This window comes from Vollenhovia emeryi, unplaced genomic scaffold (assembly GCF_000949405.1).
Source record: "Vollenhovia emeryi isolate VEMERY1.0 unplaced genomic scaffold, V.emery_V1.0 DF939120.1, whole genome shotgun sequence".
In the NCBI taxonomy this organism is placed as follows: domain Eukaryota; kingdom Metazoa; phylum Arthropoda; class Insecta; order Hymenoptera; family Formicidae; genus Vollenhovia; species Vollenhovia emeryi.
Genome location: NW_011967246.1, coordinates 3,549,865 through 3,566,203, shown reverse-complemented (window position 1 = coordinate 3,566,203; position 16,339 = coordinate 3,549,865). Strand labels below are relative to the sequence as shown.

Sequence of the window (16,339 nt, the reverse complement as noted above, 5' to 3'; positions counted from 1 at the left end):
CGCGATAAACGCGAGAATGTAATATTTAGCTTTGTAACTTCATCATCGCGATATGTTTCAGAGGAATCGTGCTCTTTCCAGATTTCTTAAGACCACCGGTAAATATCACAAGAAACGATAAATCTGTTTTTCTTATCGAACTTTGACCATATTTTAAAGTACGACCGTATTTTAAAACGCGCGATGCAATCGATTTAAGATTCTACAAAATTATTTTCACGATCTGTTTCTATGGGAAATATCTTCATGAATTTCATATTGGCTTTTTTTTCTTTGGTAATTATATGATCGATTCTTCGGGTAAAGAAACAAGGCCGAGTCACAAGCATCAATAATTAATTATCAATAATTAATCTCAAATCGATGGCAACGCGTGTGGAAAGAATCAATAATTAATTATTGATGCTTTCCACGCGCGCGATGCAATCGATTTAAGATTCTATAAAATTATTTCCACGATTTATTTCTACGGAAAATGTCTTCATGAATTTCATATTGTTCTTTTTTTCTTTTGGAATTATATGATTCATTCTTCGGGTAAAGAAACAAGGCCAAGTCACAAGCATCGATAATTAATTATCAATAATTAATGATCTCAAATCGGTTGCAACGCGCGTGTGGAAAGAATCGGATAATTAATTATTGAAAACGTGAAAAAAATTATTTTCACGATTTATTTCCAGGGGAAATATCTCCTTCGTGAATTTCTTATTGTAACACGATGATATCTTTTAGCGAAGACATGTAATTACAATTTAAGCAACGCAACGACATTGAGAACATTAATTACGCGATTGCCGGAGGAAGGAGCTGCTTTTCCGCTGATTGAACGTTTTGATTAATGTTTATCATCCAGAGGCGAACCGGTCGTCGGTTTAAAACGAGCTTCGCTGGCGGCATGACTTTATCGGGATTATTTAATCAACTGAAAGAATTAGACGCCGTAATTGCACGGTTGAAATATGCGGCCGGCACGTCTTCCGGGTGTTGCTGATAAGACTTGTGCGACCAACTTTCGAAAGCTCGCAGGTTGAAACTCGAGCCGATTGAATTACGTTCCACAACATTTCTTAAACGACAACAAACTACACAAACGTGAGAAGCAATTGGGCAACGTCTTAATTGCAAGCTTCAGAGATCGAAGAAGTTCAATCGCGTTATTACTATGCTAAAGAAAAGATTAGACGAGAAGGAAAACTAGGCGAAAGAAAGAGCAAGGTCTTAAAATTTACCGGAGGTTGAAGCCAGGTGAATAGGTGAGTCGATCGATCAACGGTGAACGGCAGGACGAGCTAATCAGCAGTGCCGGGCGTTGTTTTAAGCGACCCGTCGTCTGCACCCGACGTAAGAAGAAATCGAATAAAATTGAATTTTTCCAACGCAAGGGGAAGCCGACGGATATCACTAATTATTTACACATTTTGTGGCTCGATGTAACGAATATAATACGAGATGATCAGTAAGCGAGTCGATTGTGTTTTAAATATATTCCTTCGGCGATTGAAACGGGAAACCGGTAATTTAGAACTTCAGATCGGAGATTTATTTAGAGAAACCGCGAATATATTTGTCTAAGAGCCAAACGATGCAAAGACAACTTATCACGCAATGCTGATAATTGCGAGACGCGAAGATGTAAGTCGACCAAGAACCAGCAAACACGCCATCGAGACTAATTTGTGATGTTACAATTTTTACGATTGACTGACTTTTGTCTCGAGTTTGAAATCAGTCTTGTCTGTTTTTTTTTTCCCTTTTTCTGTCGGCGTAATGAAGGCCCAAACGTTTCATGCACGAGTGGCGGCGACGAGCGACGATGATCGTACGGCACTGACAATCACGAAAGTGAAAGCCAGGTGTAATACACCGCCAATCGACCTCGAAAACGCGTAACACTCCCGCGAGAGTAGCTACGCTAGTGCCAGGGAGATATTGCGCGATGCTGAAAAGGCTAGAAAAATGCTCAGGCGAGCCACGAGCGATAGGACAGATCCTCGTTCGCCGCGCGTTCTCGCGCGCCTCTCGCATCGGGATGCAAATAACGCGCTAATCTCACGGCGACGATGTTTCTCTTCATTGTGCGCTTAGATAATCGTCCAGCGGACTCGCTCACCCGGATGGGAAGACGGCGCGGCGGGCATTGTGACTGGCAATGGGAGAATTTTCTGAGGCGCGTTCGCCGGTCTATCGTTGTTTCTTTCGTTTTATTATTACTTTTTTTTTTATTAAAACCGTCACCGTTTTATTCACTCACTTTAACCGGCGAGTTTGCTTTGTTATTAAATAGCAAATGGATCGTGACTGCAGGAAGAGAAAGTATAGCGCTTGGTATCGGTTGAGATTAATTGTAATTAGTTTAATGCAGTTGTATATAATAACGGTTGCGTGATCTACGGAGGATGCATTGTTATGTCTACGTTATTTTTTATGTCTTTATGCGTCGTTAAAGAATGAAGGTAGCGTATGTTTTACTTCATGTATGCACACCGTTCTCCTAGGTCTACATTATTGGACGTAATTGTAATAAATAGGACGTCGTCGATATATCTCGTGTTACTCACAGAAGCGTCCTCGTCATTTCCCAATAATTCTCATTCGAACAATCCCTAATGTTTAGGAGAAAGGCATTTTTTTAAATTTACGTCGAATTTTTATTTCACACTTTTAACGGCGTTGGTAAAGACTTGGTACAATCGAGACGTTCACCGCGCAGTTAAATACTTTTCATCGAATACAATAACTCGTACCTTCTGACCCTTGACTTTACGATACTTTATGTTCGTTTATTATTTAGTTATTTAATTATCGAAATGTTCATAATCTGAAGAGAGGCAGGGACGATTTACGAACGTTTTCGTCACTGTTTAAGGTAGTTGTTTCGCGACAGTAATGCTCAAAAGTTTCCTTCAGACAGGCACCAGCGCTCAATTATTACAACGATATATCTTGATGCAATATTGTTCTAAAGAATACACTTACGATTAATACATAATGTAAAATAGATTCGAGAGATTATAGTTTGAGGCGCTGTTGCCAACATCTCTTACACTACACTCAATGTCTACTGCATAATTCTTCCTATTTTTCAGTTTTAATTCTTTATATTGTTGAAACGGAACGGTCAATAATTTTGATTTTGCTCCCAGTTGTTCGCTCTATTTTACTTTATAACATATTTGTTTCTCATACGGATCTCGCTCACCGTTAAGCTTAAAAAAAAATGTACCATCACTTGCGTTTGCAAACGCAAATGTTAATATTTTAACACATAATATATGCAAATAACATTTCACGTGTAATAATATTTTTAACGTGTGTCACACGTAATATTTCATGTAACGTAGCAAACTTTAACATTTTTTTTTAGAACTTCAAAACGGTCAATTTTAATTAGTCTTAATGTAAAGACTAAACTGTAAAAATGTGGAACGATTCTCATAAATGATTTTACGAAATAACTACGTTAAGGGGGACTTTCCTTTTCACTAGCCAAGGAAATATTATCTATGTCTCGGACAGCCCGAAGACAGTTCCACGTTGCATGGAGATCTCATTATCCTTCGGCAAGCTTTTTTGCGAGCGTTCTCTCGCCCGCTGTCCTCGCGCGTTAACTGGATCAATGAAATTTCCAGAGGGTAACCCTAGAACGCGACCTCGAGGGATCCGTGTGACAATCGCGTCATCCGCGGGATTGCGTTATCGATCAGATTTCTTCGCGATCGCCGCTTGTCCCCGCTCGTTAACTCGATTAATAGGCTTCCCTCTTCTTCTCCCCGTGCGATTCTTTGTCGCGGCGAGTCGACGCGGCCGACAGGTTTGCCGACCGGATCCTACAACGGTACCGTACGGCCCGCACCATACCCCAGGAAAACCGAGCGGCGGTACCGGCCAGATTCACGCCGCCACGCCGTCGAATTCCCAGTTTGTCGCGCTTAACCGGTGCGCGTGGTCCGACCTGTCGTTCTCTCTCGCGGAGGAACGATCCGAAGTGTAGTTTTTCACCCGGGATCGAGCGGATCAAGTGTAAATATTTATTAATCCTTACTCTCGCGTCTCCCTTCTGTGCCACGTGAATCTCTTCCGGAATATCGATGTAGAACTGCGGACGAATGTAAAAGTTACCGAAACACATAAAGAAACCGCGAACGTGAGGCATTGCAAAAATACAAGAGGTCCCCGAAGAGTGTTAAAAAATGAGCCTAAAAGGGAATGTTTCGTAGTCGCTTGTGCACACAGCGTGCACGGAATTTAAAGAGCATCGGCTAAAAATACATATCCTTTGTAATTACGTAACACCGTTGCATAAAATAAATACTCGGTTCGCACTGAATTAATATAATTACAAATACGATGTGCAATTTTATTAGCGCAGATCTCACCGTATTGACGTGAGAGTCCGAGAATATCTCCACTAAGTTTTGTTATTGTATCACTTGCCGTTCGCCATATTTTTCTGTCGGTTTAATTGCGTGGGTCATTTAAAAAGTTCTCGGGTCGCGGCAAAAATGGCGCGACGGGCATCAAACGTTAAATGGAAAGATCACTTGTCGCGTCACCTTTTAACTGTACTAATCCGCCACGTCATACCATTTCACATCATTCGGCGAACATTTTTTATTTCAACCTACTTCTGTGCCATGGGAATTCTGTCTCGCACGACTTACGTACTCAACAGCTCGCGAGCTACGCGCTCACGACCTTTTTAACGTCGTAACAAAGCGTCTCTTATCTCACATGCGTTTATTAATTTTGCGCTTTTGCCATTCGCGCGCTTTTAGTATATGTTCCTTACGATTTTACCGATTATCTTTCACTTATCGCCGCCCGCTATTTTGCGCTTTTCGCCTGCTGAGCACGAGCCGGTTTCGCGACCGAAACGTCTTAATTTATACTTTGCACAATGAAATTATTTTGACGCAAATGTCCAGTCACTCAGAGCCCTTTTATCCGGATTGATCTTTTTACTCGCGCGTACCTTTGCTACTTATTGAATGCAGAGGTCTTTCTGCGAACACGTGTAAAGTTCCAATTTGTTTCTCGCACGCAATAGTTTATTTTTAATAGATCTTTGAACGAGTCTGCGCGGATTTTTGAAAAATGAATGGAGCCGGCGATCAAGTATTGCGTGCAGAAGGGCAGAGCATCCCCCGAGACATTTCGCATATCGGTACGAATATCTCCCGAACGAATTATTCGAGTGGCTTTCGGACTCGCGAACTTTGCCGTTCTTCTGTTCGATAGAGCTGTCGTCGCTTTTCGATCGGCTCTGTTTCCTTCGAGGAATGAAACGAGTTTGATCGGCGCGATATATTTAGTCGGCGATAAAATGTCTACCGCGGGGGTGAAATGCAGTTCCTGCATGGTCGCGCGGTGGTAAAGAAAAAAATCGCGCGAAAGTGTTTTTGCCCAATAAGATCCAGCGAGGCCAGCGATTCCTCGTGGAAACTCTCGCGGCTTGACAGAAAACTTCGTTCCGTCTCGTCGCGAGCATTTCGCCCTACAAGGCTGCGCCATTAGCTCCTACATAGTCGTACTTTCTATTCGAGGCAGAAATCGCGCGTGCAATTTGAGGCGAAACTCAAGCGAAGCGAAACCGCGTTTCGATACGTGCGTTTTGTTTTTTCCGCCGGAACAATCTGCGACAATCCGAGGGGCAAACCGCGATTGTGGTAAAAATACCTCGCCGCACGAACCATTATAATCGTAATCGTTAACGTCGATTGACAAACAGAGAGAGAGAGAGAGAGAGAGAGAGAGAGAGAGAGAGAGAGAGAAAGGGATTAAATTTGGCATTAAAACTAACAATTCAACAATACGCTAAATAAATATAACAAATTGAATATTAATTTAACGATTAATATGAACAGTTCGATGCAACGTGGTATTGTATAAAAGAACCGGGATTTAACGACGCGTGAGTTCGTTTATGCACACGTTATCGGATACATTTGGAAATATCCGGTCGAATGAATAGTTAAATAAATTTTAGATGGAACGCAGAGATATAAACGCATATTTATTACATGGCGTTGCGTACAATGCTGGGTATGTGGGTAACTCTCCGGTATGAAATAACATATGTAACGGGCATGAGAGCGCGCTCGCCGTATCATTTAGCGGGTCGAATGTAAAGCGGTCGAAAAATCGATTGCTTTCTATGTTTCCGTTAACCGTGTTACGAGTTCGCTTGCTGAACATAGAAAATCTGTCGCGACGAGCTTTCTGTGCTGCGTTTCACTAATACGAAATTTGTTCCCCTCTCGGAGAGAAAGGACGTCGAATTTTCATGGTTACGGCGAGTAACGTCGCGTCGTCTCGATTAAAATTCACCGCTTCATCATGCGTGTATGGGTTTTTTTACCGCGAGCATTTCTTCCGCGTGTAAATGTATCACTGTTATCGGGGGATTAAAACAATTCGAGAGCAAATGAATAGGAAAGTTAAAGAAATTGCAATGTTTCTATCAAGAGAGTCAGTTACCTTGATTGATAATTTATTAATCTGTGTTGTTTATAATCTAATATTGTTATATTTAACATTAGGCATATTATATTCTATGCGAATTTCAATTTTTTCAATTAAACTTCTTATTGTTAATTTCTAATTCTAATTTAGTTTTGACTAATCAATCTTTATTCTCGATCTCGGTCTTTGATTTCGGTCGCTAGTAAAAAAACACATAAACGCTTCTCATCGACGATATTGAATTCACACGATACGCTTCAACGAGCCCCAGTATGTAACGTTATTTAAACTTGCAAATAACGTCCTATGAGAAAACCGGTAACGGGTCAGCAATAACCTTCGGCGATCCTCCAGCAATCACTCGGTGATGGCAAATACAACGCGAATGTCAGTTCTTCGCGAATAGCATGTTGGCACTTTTAGATTGTTCTTGCGTCCTTCTTCTTTTTTTTGCAATGACACTCAAGAGATACAGTTAACCATTTGAGTCTCCGAAAGATATTTGTAAAATATCTGCGTGGAAATTATAATTTCCAGGATATTTTATTTACAGATCATTTCGACGAATGCGAGACTTTTTTTAAAAAAAAGTTTAAATCGGCTCAGAGTAAATGTTTCTTGAATTAAACTGTCGATGCTAATCATTCTTTATAGAAAATTTAGGAATTTTAGTAAATACGCTTCTAGAATCATCAGGCGATGCTAATTTTTTAATTTTCGAAAATAATTATTAATGTTTGGTGAGGAAAAACTTGATTCTGAATTTATTGCGGTTTATTTTACTTTTTATCTTTAATATTGAAATCCTGCTAGCACCTCGTTGGTTAAAGAATCTGACGATGAACGATCGCTAAAGGCTGGACGATTTGCCTCACGATCAGATAAATTTCTGCAACGATCACGTTTCGGTTTGATGCTTCTTCGTATTCATCCATGATATACTTGAAAACTTGGAGACCGCCCAATTTCTGTAAGCGTCGACTCTAGTACCGTTGTTTCCGCGAACCGTTACGTCATTGAAAGGAATAAAAGAGCCAAGACATTTGTGAGACGCATGCGGGATTACTTTGTTGATTTTCCTTTGATTGCGGCTTGTCCTTGCTAGAATAAAGCAAGATATTCTTGCGTGAAGAAAGAGAATAAATCAGATAGCATGAAAATTTATATTTTAAATAATGAACATATTGTATAAAGTTTCAAGTATATTATAAATGTTAAATCATTTTCATGTATTTTAATAATCCACGCTATAAATGCTAAAAAAGACCTTCTGGCTTGCCTCAAAAGTGACAATGCTGACAATAAAGTATTACTATCGCAAATATATTATAAATAATTTATTGAACGGGAGATACATTGAACGACTCAGTAGCGAATGGCGAATTGAATAAACGAAAATAAATCATTGTATCGTAAAATATTCGAACATGATGAAAATTGAATAGAATATAATGCGATAGTAATATTTTATTGTCAGCATTGTCACTTTTGAGGCAAGCCAGAAGGTCTTTTTTCAGCATTTATAGCGTGGATTATTAAAATACATGAAAATGATTTAACATTTTGACAAGCTTATTTATACTTTGAGCATTTATTTTGTATGATAAACGAGCCAGAAGAAATATACTAAACTCATCATTATTGATTGCTCATTATTTATTATTCATTTTCACCTCGCGAGTGATTGTCTTTCACACGTGGGCGTTGATAGATAGACCTCGTTTCCGTGACTTCGCAATTAGTCACGCGTGTATATTAATTAACGAGTCGCGGTAACTATGTACCGCGAAGGCCATCGGCTTTCAAGGAAAAACTAGAAATGCAATCGCGATCTATCTCTTTCGCGATCCGTCTTTTTTTAAATCAATTTCCTCTATGCTTGTATCTACACTTGTATAAAACTATTAACTAAATAGACGTCAATGATAAGCGATACACAAAGCGATGCGTGTACAAACTCGTGAAACTCACGAGCTTAAGTTACTCTATTAACATAAAATCTACTGAACGCTATAATTCAGCCAATATTAAACTTAATTTAAAAACGTCATAATTTCGATTCAAAGAAACCTTGAACAAACGGGCAATATTAATCTCTCTAGAAACGGCCGAGAGATCTTCATTCCATAAATTTATAACGAAATGAATTTCGTATGACGTTCTTATCAGAATAATGACAATGCGGTGCCGGGCGTCGTCGATCATCGTCGCAGCCGCGTTTCTGATCGTCCTGTTGGACGGTGCGATCGGCAAGATGCGGGTCGCCTACCGATGGAAGCAGATCGATTACGAGTGGCCGAGCAACGACGTTAAGAGGGTCTTCCCGGATTACAAGCAGGAGGACAATCTACCCTTGGGTTTGGAGGTGGCCGGTGATCGGCTCTTCATCACGGTGCCGAGATGGAGACAGGGGGTCGCCGCCAGTCTTAATTACATCAGGCTCAACGGTGATTAGTCTCATCCTCGGAACAATTGCTCGCCAAAAGCCTGAGAGGCATTCATTTGCCAAGAAATATTTTTCATAATTTATCTATTTATATTTTTACGACATAAACAAATATTCAAGCGATTCGGCACAGCGATTTCATATTAAATGTTTTTTCCCGTGGATATAAACAGATTTAAATACTCCCGGTTGCACCCTCTCGACTTTCCGATGTCTGTCAAATAGATTTTCCCGTTGACTGCTGCAACTGTTGATTACCGGAAATAATTTTGCACGGGAGAATCCCGCAAAGTAGGCCGTTTTCAATCGAGAGGAAAACCAAGCGGGACTTGATCGACAATTCGATCTGTTACCTTTGTTCTCCGGATGTTGGCGTCGCCGGTATCAGAGCTCATTGGCTTTCAGACACGCGCGAATCGCCACCCCTGATTCCGTATCCTTCCTGGGAGGCCCATCAATACGGCGCCGCCGGCGTGCCGGAGATCGTCTCGACGTTTCGTGTGCGCGCCGATCGTTGCAACCGGCTCTGGATCCTGGACACGGGACTGACGGACATTCTGGGCAACCCAGAGCAACAGGCGCCGCCGGCGTTGATAGTCTACGACCTGACCAGCGATCGTATGCTGCGCAAATACGTGATACCGTCCGACCAGAGGACTGCCGATTCCCTGTTCGCCAACATCGCCGTCGAGGATTATTCGTGCGAGGATTCGTACGGCTACCTGGGTGACCTGGGCGGCCCGGGTCTCGTCGTCTACTCCTGGAGCCTCCACAAGTCCTGGCTCGTCAAGCATCATTCCTTCCATCCGGATCCGATGGTCGGTGGAGTTGAGCAATGCGCGCGTTCGTCTTTCGGTTCATTTCTTTCCGACCGGTTAACGCAAAAGCTAACGATCGCGCATGAATAGTCACTAATTTTGCGACACAACAAAATTATGGAATGTGTCACACAATCTTCAATCGCTGATCGTGTAAATTTGTTAATTTGATATGTAATTAGGTTTAAAGTGAATTTATTATTTTGATATACGATTCATTCATTGAGAGTACTCTTTGATGTACAATGGGCGGGAATCGTTGATAAGCCGAGATAAATACTGGGTCTCGTCCGAACGAAATATCATAGCGAGTGGCGCACCGTTTTTCTCAGGGCGGAGAATTCAAGGTGTCGGGGATATCGTTCCAATGGAATGACGGCCTGTTCGGGATGGCTCTTGCGCCGACTGGTGACGGGTACAGTACCATGTATTACCATCCACTCTCCAGCGGCATGGAATTTTCCGTCAGTACGAGATTGTTGCGCGATTCTCAGCGTGCCAGTGCGGCGGGTATGTTGTTTTCTTTTAAACGTCACACGCTTGGGAAGAGAGGCAGAACAAACCCAGTTCTTTATCTATCGATAAGCTTCTTGCTTTATTTTACGTGTTATCACCTACTGGGATGACACATGGTTCTGCGTGAACCCGGATGATTAACAGTGGTAGAGTCCCAGATTCGGTCCCGTTAAATGACACACAAAGTCGAATGTCCTAGGCTCGGTTTCACCAACGTTGTTTAACTTTAAGCTTAGCTTAATTTGTCCTTTGTCGCTTCCCAACGGTTACTTTGGAAAGAGACAAATGTGAATTAAACTCGGATGAAAGTTACGCGACGTTTGGTGAAAGCGGGCCGTACGAATTAAAATTTAAATCAAATTCGCAAAATTTGTTGGAATTTAATTGACTCTGAGGAAAAGTGAAATTAACTTTATTATTTTAATAAGTAAGGATGTCATTGAACATCTATTATTCGAAAATCAGCATTTCGAGGACGTGGTCGATTTAAAGAATATCAAAGAACCTATCGCTTAAAAGAAAAGAGAAAGAAGATATGGTGTGCGTGGGATGTCATATACGTCGTCCGAAGGACGAATGTTTTACGTGAGGCGTTTGGCGAAACCTCATTTCATGCGTGTGTCGTAGAAACGTCCCACGACTTCCAAACGCTGGGCTCGCGCGGGCCCAACGGCCAGAGCAGCGTCAGCTTCCTGGATCCGAAGACCGGAATTCTCTTTTACGCACTGACGAATCTAAACACAATCGCATGCTGGAGACCGCAGAATAAATTCACCGTGCAGCAACAGGGCTACGTCTACCAGGATAACGTCACCATGATTTTCCCCAATGATCTCAAGGTAATCGCGAATCTGTGAAACTCCGATGATCCTTACTCAATCGCCAATAATAAATTATTAGTATTGCGTTAACTAAACTTACTTATGTACACCGCGAACTTTAATAGATTCTACACATGTCATCGTTACGCATCATGAGTTGCCAAAGCAACCGCGATAGAAAAATTTTGCGTTTCATTACAACTAAATACCTCGCATAGTTTTAAGAGGAAAGTAGAAAGGCAGAGTCCAGTTAAAACTGGAAATAATTATATGTAATGGCAGTTAATGTAGCTTGAGTAGATAACAATACTCGACGAAAGACATAAACGTCTTCCTTGAGAGACAAACGAATTAGGGAACGAACGTCTTATCAGAAAACACTGTGCACGAGGCCAACTATTATATGCCAAATGTCATTCTCACTCCTTGCGTTGTTTGTAAAATCAGAACTAAATGAAGCATCTTTGACGGAGCACTTCAATTTTATTAATATGACGTTTTTCTTCATTTTTGTCTTGACTTTAGTATCCATTTGTGATTGTTATACCTCGTTTCTATCTCGACAGGTCGATCGGAACGGCAACCTGTGGATCCTCTCCGACAGACTGCCCGTCTTCATGTACTCGCAATTGGACCTGCAGGACTATAACTTTAGAATTCTTACGGGATCGACCGAGGAACTCATCATGGGCACGGTTTGCAGATCGACGTCGTCTCCGACTTACTCCACGACGATGATGTACGATCACAGAGACCACATGGACCACATGGATCACATGGATCACATGGATCATATGAATCACATTGATCACAAAGATCACACGATGAACTTAACGCCCAGAATCGAAAACTCTGCAGGTTCCGTAAAAACAGAGGTCGCGACCATGATGTTGTTGGTATGCTTGAGCAAAGCTTTCGTTTGAAGAGTGACTATGAAAAATTTGGACACGAGAATTGAAATAGTAGAATTAAAGATAAGATAAGAGTAAAATTAAAGGCAAATGTAGATAGAAATAGAAAGGGCGAAAGGATAAGGGAGAAGAAGAAAGAAACATGGAATAGCCGTTTGATTATTTCCTTCATAAAATGATTTCCGTAATTTAGAATAATCTTCAACGAGGTGAAGTAACTGAATTGACCGAACCAAGTTTTATCGAGAACTATCGTTGCAAACATTTGGATATTTATTTAACGACGGTTGCATAATTAGAGCTATTGATCCTATTGGCGCGGAAACTTATTTATCATCCAATTGCTTCACTTAAGCCGATCTTTTAAAAGTCCGAGAGATACAGCGTATTAGTAATCATCTTAATTATATAATCCTATAATTATAATATTTCTATTTTATTACTATAAATATTTATGTACTTTTAGAACAGTTTATATTGCAGTAAAAAGATACGCACAGAATTGGTACAAATCGTTTAGGTTGCGACCTAGTAAATTACGATAATAGTTGGCTTTCTCGTGCACAGTACAAGTGTTTTCTGATAAGACGTTCGTTTCCTAGTTTACCTCTCGAGGAAAACGTTTCTGTCTTTCGTCGAGTATTGTTATCTACTCGCGCTAAAACTGCCATTACATTTACGTGTCAGATGTAAAATAATATATTATCATGAGAAAAAAGAAATATCCCCAAGCGATGATTTCTTTAGCTTCCTTATTTTCAACGAAATGCTATTACAGCTGGATTTTACATCTACCACACTCCGTCGTGTTTTGATTACTAAGAATTGCAATATCTTCGTGAACTCGATTTATTTTATCAGCGAATTCTTCTTTTTTGCTAGAAATGGATATTGTGACACCCTCCACAGATTCTATTTTATCACATGATGTATCGCGTATCATGTTTACTTCACCACTTCACCTTGATTTTTACGAGATCCCCATGCGGCTGGTCACGCGTGGAGCATCCGGATGCTCGCGCGATGACGGCAAGAATATTGCGTTGCACAACGTGGAAACAGCTTTCCGATTGCCAGAAACGCGTTGAAATCGCAAAATTTTGCCGCAAAAGAAAAGAGACGAAGGCACGAAGGTAATCCCTGCTGCGCGACGACATCTGCGAGGATCCCGAGAATTTTTCCCGGAGAAGATCGGCCGGTGACGTGCCGAGCATGATGATCGAGATAAGTCGCGCAAAGTCATCGCACGCATATTTACGCACCTGGTGCGCATGCATCGCGTGGTCGTCGACCCGCTGCATCTGTACACGCCGGCATTTGTACTTGAATATAAATCGCGCGAGAGCGAATCGCGATGCGCATTATCTTCCCTGCAGCGCTCGGTTGGCAGTCCGACAATTTCAGCGGCGGTGAACAACTTCTTTAGAGGAATCGTATATTCTTTTGCAGATAATATTACATTTCACAGTACACTGAAAAAAATTTCCATCGGATAAACCAATGAAATAGTGTTTCTGATGGTTAATTTTTCCGATTAAATTGTGTATTATGTGCGATGAAAATGCAGTTACCGATGAAATTTGATCGAAAAACCGATTATACTTTCCATCGGATATGTCCGTTTGTTATTATGTAATTGGATTATCCGATTATATTATATTTGTGATCGGATATTTTTCTCAGTGTACAAATAATAATTTTATTAAAAATAAACTTTGATTTATATCACATAATACCACATGAACTAAATAATTTTACATAATAATATTAAATTAATAATATTAATTATAATAACATTGATTGATATAACATTAAATTACCGTTTTATTACGCAATAATTGGTGAATTGATCGAGTGTTGTAGAACTGTTTGATTTACATGAGTATATTAAGCGTGTATTTAACATAGATACACGTCGTCGATTCTCGTTTTAAGATCTGTATTCATACGTAGACTTGGCATTTTGGCTGCAGAAGTGTACAATATCTGTCTATCAATATCTGGAATGGGGCAAAAATTCAATATGGCTACTGTGCTTGACAGAATGGACAGAGTTGTTGACGACACGACCTCGTCCACGTTTCTCAGCCGCGGCCTAGGTCCCGCCGCTGTCTGAACTTCCGTCGCTTGCTGGGGCACGCAAAACCACTGATGACCGCCGTTGTCATCGTCGTCGCCGTAACACTTATCCTTTAACCCCTATCATTCCCCTACTCTTCTGTTACCCTCACTACTTCACTAGACAAAGATGAAGATATGGATGAAGATCAACACCAGCTATCTCGTCCTAAAGTTTGTGCATGTTTTCACACGGTTGAAGTAGGGAACGCGCAGTCTATTCTTAGACCGGTATTCATAGTCGGGTCATATATTCAAGACCGACTTGAATTTATGTAAAGATATGCTGTATGGAACATTTTATTGGCTACGGAGTACCTAAAGATGATCTCCTAAGGCTGATGGCAGACAACTATCCGTAAGCGCTTAAGACTGACGTAGTCGTAGACTTAAGGTAAGGCAGAGAAAAACGTAAGCCGTGGAACACGTGTTCCTTACGGCTTATGTTTTTCTCTACCTTACCTTAAGTTTACGGCTACGTCAGTCTTAAGCGCTTACGGATAGTTGTCTGCCATCAGCCTAAGGCTCCCAGTCCTTGAACCGAGAACTTCACGTTGAAGGTGGCGCCAGAGCTGTAGCGGTAGGCATAAGAACGGTAGAAATAAGAATCATGAACGTAATGAATTTTTCGGGTGGAATAGAAATTGCAAGTCCCGATCATTCAACATTATTTTTCTCACAGAAAGTTTTAGTTAATGGCATGTTTTTGCCACATGTTTAGGCTTTGTTTTACGACTTTTGGTTAACTGTCAAGAGAAAAGGATAGTTATCGGCCAATTTTACAAGTATTCTGAAACGATTTGTCGTGTGTTTTCACCCAAATATCTGTTTACTTAAATATGCACCGATTTTTCTACGTGTCATTTCTCGCTTCTGACGTCACGATTTCGAAATGGCCGCGGTAAGCACCCAGGAGCCTTAAGCGGGGACTACACTGCAATGCAAAGTGTGTGCTCCCCGTTTTAACTTATGCCTGACCCCGCTATTGGTCAGCAGAAAGAGATTCGCAGAGCAAAGGTCCAATTCTGATGCAAGAGACTAGACACAAAGAAAAAAAGTAGCAGCTAATCGTCGCACATGAATAATTTAACTACCCAGATAGCACACATAGTTCTGTGATTATTCTTCCGGAGTGGAAATGTTCTTAATTTTAGAATATTCAAGTCGAATATTCTATAAATATATATTGATTGTTGCAATTAGAAATCGTATATTCATAACAATAGAAGAACGTTTTTAGAATATTCGTCGAGGATGTCTTTGGAATATTCGTTCAGAATAATTTTTTAATATTCATCGAGTTTATGTATTGCACATTGTTTATTGTGTAATACACTTATCTTATGCAAAAGGAAGTGAAACCTGTGATCGTACCGTGTATAACCGACACGCTATATTCGATAGATTATTCTATTCACATTCGAAAGAAATTTATAGTAATGTCAAATAGATAAGAATGACCTATGGAATGTTCCAAATATTTTTGAAGAATATTCTTAAAATGTTCATAGGAGTGTCTTGTGCTATCTGGGTAAGAATTCGATTGTCCAAGAACTGTTAGAATCTATTTTTGTTTGGAACATATTGTACAATGATTATACATTGGAATATACACTACTCAAACAAAAATAGGGAACACTTTTCATACCCTAAAAATTGGCCTATTTTCAAACCACTGAAACTCGGCGAAAAATAATCGTAGACACAAAATTAAAAAAGCATCTTAAAGCTTGAAGTTTCAACTTTAAAACTCTGTCAATGATTTATTTTGATATATTCATCTTCCTCCTTTAAAAAAGAATACATTGTTTTGTTCCTTAAAATTACGTATTTTTGACACACTGTAGCTCGATAAAAAAATTTCTCTCGACAAATTTGATGCAAGTTCCACAATCTACATTTTACCTACAAAATGCTTTTTTTTTAATTTTCCTGCGATTTTTCTTGACCGAGTTACATGACTTTGAAGCGAACCATGCATTTTCTTGAAAAATGATGTTTACCGCTGGTATTAGGCGCGTTACCCAATGTGCACCACGTGGAGGTTGCCGGTCGGATTGTGCACATCGCGCGCGTGTTCACAGTGTACAGCGGTAATTAATCAGAGAGGAGGTAATACACAATACCCAACGCTCGCACGCGCGCACACACACACACACACACACACACGCGCGCGCGCGCGCGATGTGCACATTCCGACCGGCAACCTCCACGTGCACATTGGGTAACGCTAATACCGGCGGT

The 16,339-nt window shown here is 40.6% G+C and overlaps 1 protein-coding gene across 2 annotated transcripts; it reads left to right on the top strand.

The window, feature by feature from the left end:
• Positions 1-485: 485 nt before the first annotated feature.
• Positions 486-12,699, top strand: LOC105570654 (protein yellow-like). 2 transcript variants are annotated; one of them, XM_012028043.1, is made up of 6 exons: positions 486-1,256; positions 8,635-8,912; positions 9,317-9,729; positions 10,062-10,239; positions 10,873-11,084; positions 11,633-12,699. In XM_012028043.1, exons 2-6 carry the CDS (start codon positions 8,639-8,641, stop codon positions 11,987-11,989), a joined length of 1,434 nt encoding a protein of 477 aa, XP_011883433.1. In that variant the 5' UTR covers positions 486-1,256; positions 8,635-8,638; the 3' UTR covers positions 11,990-12,699. The 2 variants fall into 2 exon arrangements, with proteins under 2 accessions (XP_011883433.1, XP_011883432.1); XM_012028042.1 differs by lacking the exon at positions 486-1,256 and adding an exon at positions 3,768-4,023.
• Positions 12,700-16,339: the final 3,640 nt, after the last annotated feature.